The sequence below is a fragment of the Otolemur garnettii genome, unplaced genomic scaffold (genome assembly GCF_000181295.1).
Source record: "Otolemur garnettii isolate 467f Iridium unplaced genomic scaffold, OtoGar3 scaffold00014, whole genome shotgun sequence".
In the NCBI taxonomy this organism is placed as follows: domain Eukaryota; kingdom Metazoa; phylum Chordata; class Mammalia; order Primates; family Galagidae; genus Otolemur; species Otolemur garnettii.
In genome coordinates, this window is record NW_003852409.1 from 31,133,412 (window position 1) to 31,138,652 (window position 5,241).

General features: G+C 55.4%; 1 protein-coding gene across 1 annotated transcript in view; it reads left to right on the forward strand.

The window, feature by feature from the left end:
- Positions 1-1,204: 1,204 nt before the first annotated feature.
- CERCAM (cerebral endothelial cell adhesion molecule) overlaps positions 1,205-5,241 on the forward strand; it is a 12,052-nt gene continuing 8,015 nt past the window's right edge. The window contains exons 1-5 of the mRNA XM_003785351.3: positions 1,205-1,401; positions 2,935-3,045; positions 3,216-3,333; positions 3,900-4,034; positions 4,173-4,377. Coding sequence (XP_003785399.2) covers positions 1,205-1,401; positions 2,935-3,045; positions 3,216-3,333; positions 3,900-4,034; positions 4,173-4,377 — 766 coding nt within the window. The remainder of the gene's footprint in view (positions 1,402-2,934; positions 3,046-3,215; positions 3,334-3,899; positions 4,035-4,172; positions 4,378-5,241) is intronic.

Genomic DNA, 5,241 nt, shown 5'->3' on the forward strand with positions numbered 1-5,241 from the left:
TTATCAGCCCAGTGAAAGTGACCTATCTGAGGTTAGTGGCAGGTACACAGTTAGAACCCACTTCTAGTGTCTCCAGGCCTCTTCCCTTTTCTATTCCCCTCTCAAGAGAAGCTGGAGACTTTCTATCTCAGACTCTGCCCCAAGGGAGGCTGTATCCCCTTTTTGGAGGAGGGCTGGGTGGCCGTTAGGGTCTCTGTGGTGACCCCTAGTTCTGTACTCAGACTAAGACTGGGTTTACTCTCTTTTCTTTTTTTTTGAGACAGAGCCTCAAGCTGTCGCCCTGGGTAGAGTGCTCTGGCATCACAGCTCACAGCAACCTCTATCTCCTGGGCTGATGAGAGTCTCCTGCCTCAGCCTCCCAAGTAGCTGGGGCCACAGGCTCCCGCCACAGCGCCCAGCTGTTTTTGTTTTGTTTTGTTTTCTTTTTGGTTGCAGCCGTCATTGTTGTTTTGGTGGGCTCGGGCTAGATTCGAACCTGCCACCTTAGGTGTATGTGGCTGGCACCTTAGCCACTTGAGCCACAGGTGCCGAGCCGGTTTACTCTCTTAAAGGACCAGAGCAATGCTAGTGCTGATGACCGAGGCAACAATGGTGACGCGTCAGGCGCGGACCGCCGTGGGACCGCCAGCCCAGGTCAGGGGAACCCCATTTCCACCGCCTAAGTTGGGCCTTCCTCTCCTGCCCAGGCGTCGCCCGGCTGGTCTGCGCAGTTTCCGTCTGGACCCGCCAGAGGGCGACCAAGGGCGGAGGAGTGGGCGGGAGCCGGGGAACCCCGGAAAGGCCGGGTCTACGGCTAAGGTCGCATTCAAATGCATGGACTCGGGAATCCAGATTCCAGAAGCTAAACGCTCAGGGATTCCAGGAGTCTAAGGTTCTCAGACGCCCAGCAGGCTCCGATGCCTACACACCAGTCTAACCCCCCATCCCCCTTCACCCCTCCGGGGTCCAGCCGGGTGGGGCTGCTCCTGGGTCTCATGTGTGGTGGGTCTCCAGGCCCTGGCCCTCTCCTGTCCTGGACGGAGGAAACTTGAAAACTGTGGTGGAGGGTGGGAGCCCCCCTCTTTGGAGGTTACGGCATCCCACCCCCTCGGGGTCCTCCTTCCCCTACCTCCTCCGGATCCTCTTCGGCCCCGCCCATCCCGCCGCCCCGCCCGCTTTCTTTGGCCCGCCGGGAGCCCCCGGGGCCGCGGCGCTAGCACCCGCCATGCGCTCTGTCCCCGCTGCCCCGCTGCTTCAGCTGCTGTTCCTGCTGGGGCCGCGGCTGCAGGCTGCAGACGTCGCGGAGCCGCCACTGCCCGCGGTGGTCCTGACCATCCTGGCCCGCAATGCTGAGCACTCACTGCCTCACTACCTGGGCGCGCTGGAGCGGCTGGAGTACCCCCGGGCCAGGCTGGCCCTCTGGTGAGAGACCCGGGCATTGGCACCCACTGGCATCTACGCCCTAACCTCGCAGATGGCCCCCGCTCCAGGCAGCCTCCTCCATTCCCTGCCCAGACATCACCCAGACAGGCTGCTCCCTTCACACAGGCCCTTCACAGCCTTAAGCCCCCCGTACAGGACCCCTTGCTCTTCAAGGACAGATCTCTGAGGCTATAGGTTGACCTGGGGGCACTTATCCCTCCTTCTAGGCTCCTGCTTCTCTTGGAGCCTCCTCTGGGTGTAAGTTGGGCCCAGCTGGTCTTGGCCAGCCCCCAGAGCCCAAAATCAACCCCTGTGGGACCTGCAGTTGGCTTGACTTGGAAGGGAGCAGATGGGGACCTCTGGAGTCCTATGGGGTCCATAGTGGCAGGGATCATGGCAGGGATGGGCCAGATAGGAGAGTCCCCCCAAGGAGTAGGCAAAGTGCCCTCAGCCCTGGGTTCCTGTGTGCAGGGGTGTCAGACTGGCTCCCCTCCAGCCCTGTCTTGGTAGAGGGGCTGGATCTCCTCAGCCAAGGCCAGCCCCCTTCCCTGGAGTCTCTTCCCTCTGGCATCCCTATCGGACACTGGGATCAGAGGCCATAGTCTCGGGCCTATAGCCAGAACAGGGAGGAGTCCCAAGCTGAGGTTGAGGATAAACTGAGAGAAATGACAAACCACCCCCTACAACACACCAAAAGTCGCACTGGGTCTGAGCCATGGCACTGGAGGCTGCCCACAATTACCACAGTTTGGGAGTTAGTTAGTTCCCACCCCTGTAAGTCTTGACACGTAGTTAGTCTTAACTTCTGGAGAATTGGCTTAAAGGGGCAGCATTGCCTAAAACCTGGGCTCCTGGCTAAGTCACCCACTTCCTTATGAGAGCCACTTCACCAGGAGAGGGGAGACTGTGCTCCACTGCAGCAGAATGGGGGCCCCTCAGCCTTCTCAGGGATGTTCAGAGCATGGTTCTTATTGAAACTCATGGGTGGAGGAAAGCAGCAGCTTTTCTGTCTAGTCCTGATTCAGAGAGGGAAACGGGCTGGCCTGTGGTCACATAGCAAGGAAGGACAGTAACCAGGGAATGTGGCAAGTGTGATCCTTTCATCTTTCAAAATGCATTCATCTTCGAGGCTGAGGCAAGAGATTCACCTAAGCCCAGGAGTTGGAGGTTGCTATGAGATGTGACTCCACAGCACTTTACTGAGGGTGATAAAGTGAGACTCTGTCTCTAAAAAAAAAAAAAAATTCATTCATCTTCTCTTATCTTGGCCTATGACATAGGAAGGACAGCTTAACGCTACAGAGGGAGAAAATGAACCCCAGAGAATGACAGGATTTGCCTGAAGTCACACAGCAGGTCACAGAACTATGATTAGGACCTGACTGTCCTGCCTCCACCCTCTCTGCTATAGCACACGTACCCTTTACTGCTCCTAGGAGAGGCCAGCTTCAAAGGTGTTGATGCTTTGGGGTCAGGGCTGCCTCAAGAGTCCTTTGGTGACTGCCTCCTCACCTTTTTTTCTCCTATTCCCAGGTGCGCCACAGACCACAATGTGGACAATACCACGGAGATGCTACAGGAATGGCTAGCAGCTGTGGGTGATGACTATGCAGCTGTGGTCTGGAGGCCTGAGGGGGAGCCCAGGTTGTGATCTGAGGGGCAGGGTGCTGGGGAAGATAGAGAGTAACAACAACCCAAAGAGAAAAAGGGACAGCCTAGAGCCACAGCCCCCCCAGCCAGAGCTCTGCCTACTGCTTTGCAGGGAGAGAGCAGTCCTTATTCCATGGGAACATCTCATCTCTTTATCCTCTCAGGTCCTACCCAGACGAAGAGGGTCCCAAGCATTGGACCAAAGAAAGGCACCAATTTCTGATGGAGCTGAAGCAGGAAGCCCTCACCTTTGCCAGGGGCTGGGGGGCTGACTATATCTTGGTAAGGAAGCCTGGCCTGCAACTGGGCTTCCAAAAGGTGGTAGTATCTATACCTAACAGTAATTGTGATATGACTGAACCATCTGAAGGCTGTATCCTTCAGCACGCTAACTGGGACAGAACCCAAATCAGAAGTTGAGCTTGCATCCCTGTGTTTAAGCTCAGACTAGGTACTAAGCCTAGATCCCTGAGACAGATCCCAGGATGTATACTGAGCCTAGATTCCTAGGTTAGAGCCAAGAGTGTAAACTAAGCCTTGACCCCTGGATTAGAGCTCAGAGTAGATGTTTGGATCCATTCCCTAAACCAGATCTCAGATAAGGTAGTTAGACCAGCAACTCAAGTGTAATCTTTGAACCTAAATCCTGAGCCAAGACAGTGCCCCAGACTGGTCCAGAAACAGATCTACTGGGTTTGTTGGTTAGACTTCTCTCTGGGAACTCCCACGGGGTCCTAGGATCCACTCTGGATCTCTTGCAATTTGGAGGGATTAATGAACTTTGTAGCCCAGATAGGGCTGAGCATGTGACTCAAGGGCTAGAGCATATGACATTCTCCTCCCCAAAGTTTGCAGACACAGACAACATTCTGACCAACAATCAGACACTGCGACTTCTGGTGGATCAGGGACTGCCAGTGGTGGCCCCAATGCTGGACTCCCAGACCTACTACTCCAACTTCTGGTGTGGGATCACCCCTCAGGTGAGGCCAGGGCTAAGGGTCTTGGGAACTTTGAGGTCCAGAGAAGGGATATGGAGTGCAGAGAGCCTGGAGCCCATGGAGTCTGTGGGCTGTGACAGGGGGACTCCTCTTACAGTCAAGAGCACCCGCCTTCCCCAGGGCTACTACCGCCGCACAGCCGAGTACTTCCCTACCAAGAATCGCCAGCGCCGGGGCTGCTTCAGTGTGCCCATGGTCCACTCCACCTTCTTGGTATCCCTGCGGGCCGAAGGGGCAGCCCAGCTCGCCTTCTACCCTCCTCATCCCAACTACACTTGGCCCTTCGACGATATCATCGTTTTCGCCTATGCCTGCCAGGCTGCTGGTGAGGACCAGCCTTCCTTGAGTATTCCTTGGAGGCCTTTGGGCCTTTGCACATGCTGTTTCCTCTGCTAAGTATGCCCTTGCCCACTCTGCATTACATCCTGTTCATTCTCACAGCCTTTCTTTTTTGAGACAGAATCTCACTCTGTTGCCCTTTGGTAGAGTGCCATGGCGTCACAGCTCACAGCAACCTCCAACTCTTGGGCTTAAGCAATTCTCTTGCCTCAGCCTCCCAAGTAGCTGCAGGCACTTGCCACAATGCTCAGCTATTTTTGTTGCAGTTGCCACTGCTGTTTTAGCTGGCCAGGGCCAGGTTTGAACCCGCCACCCTTGGTATATGGGGCTGGCGCCCTACCCACTGAACCACAGGCACTGCCCTTCACAGCCTTTCTTAAAACCACTGCCCCAGTGGGCCAGATGCCTTTCTGGCTGTCCAATATTGAGCATTTTTATGGATTCCTTCACTGTTTTAAAATTTATAGAGCACTTGCCATGTGCCTAGCACTAAGGAGATGGGTGATAAAATCAGGGAGTCCTTGCCCTCCTGGAACCTCCAGTGCTATCAATCAAAGGGCCATGCTGGTGCGTTGGCTCATGCCTGTAATCCTAGCATTCTGGGAGGCCAAGGTGGGTACATTGCTTGAGCTCAGGAGTTTGACACCAGCCTGAGCAACAGTGAAATCCCCTCTTTACTAAAAATAGAAACATTAGCCAGGTGTGGAGGTGAGTGCCTGTAGTACCAGCAGTAGGCAAGAGGATCTCTTGAGCCCAAGAGTTTGAGGTTGCTGGCTCGGTGCCTGTGGCTCAAGTGGCTAAGGCGCCAGCCACATACACCTAAGGTGGCGGGTTCGAATCCAACCTGGGC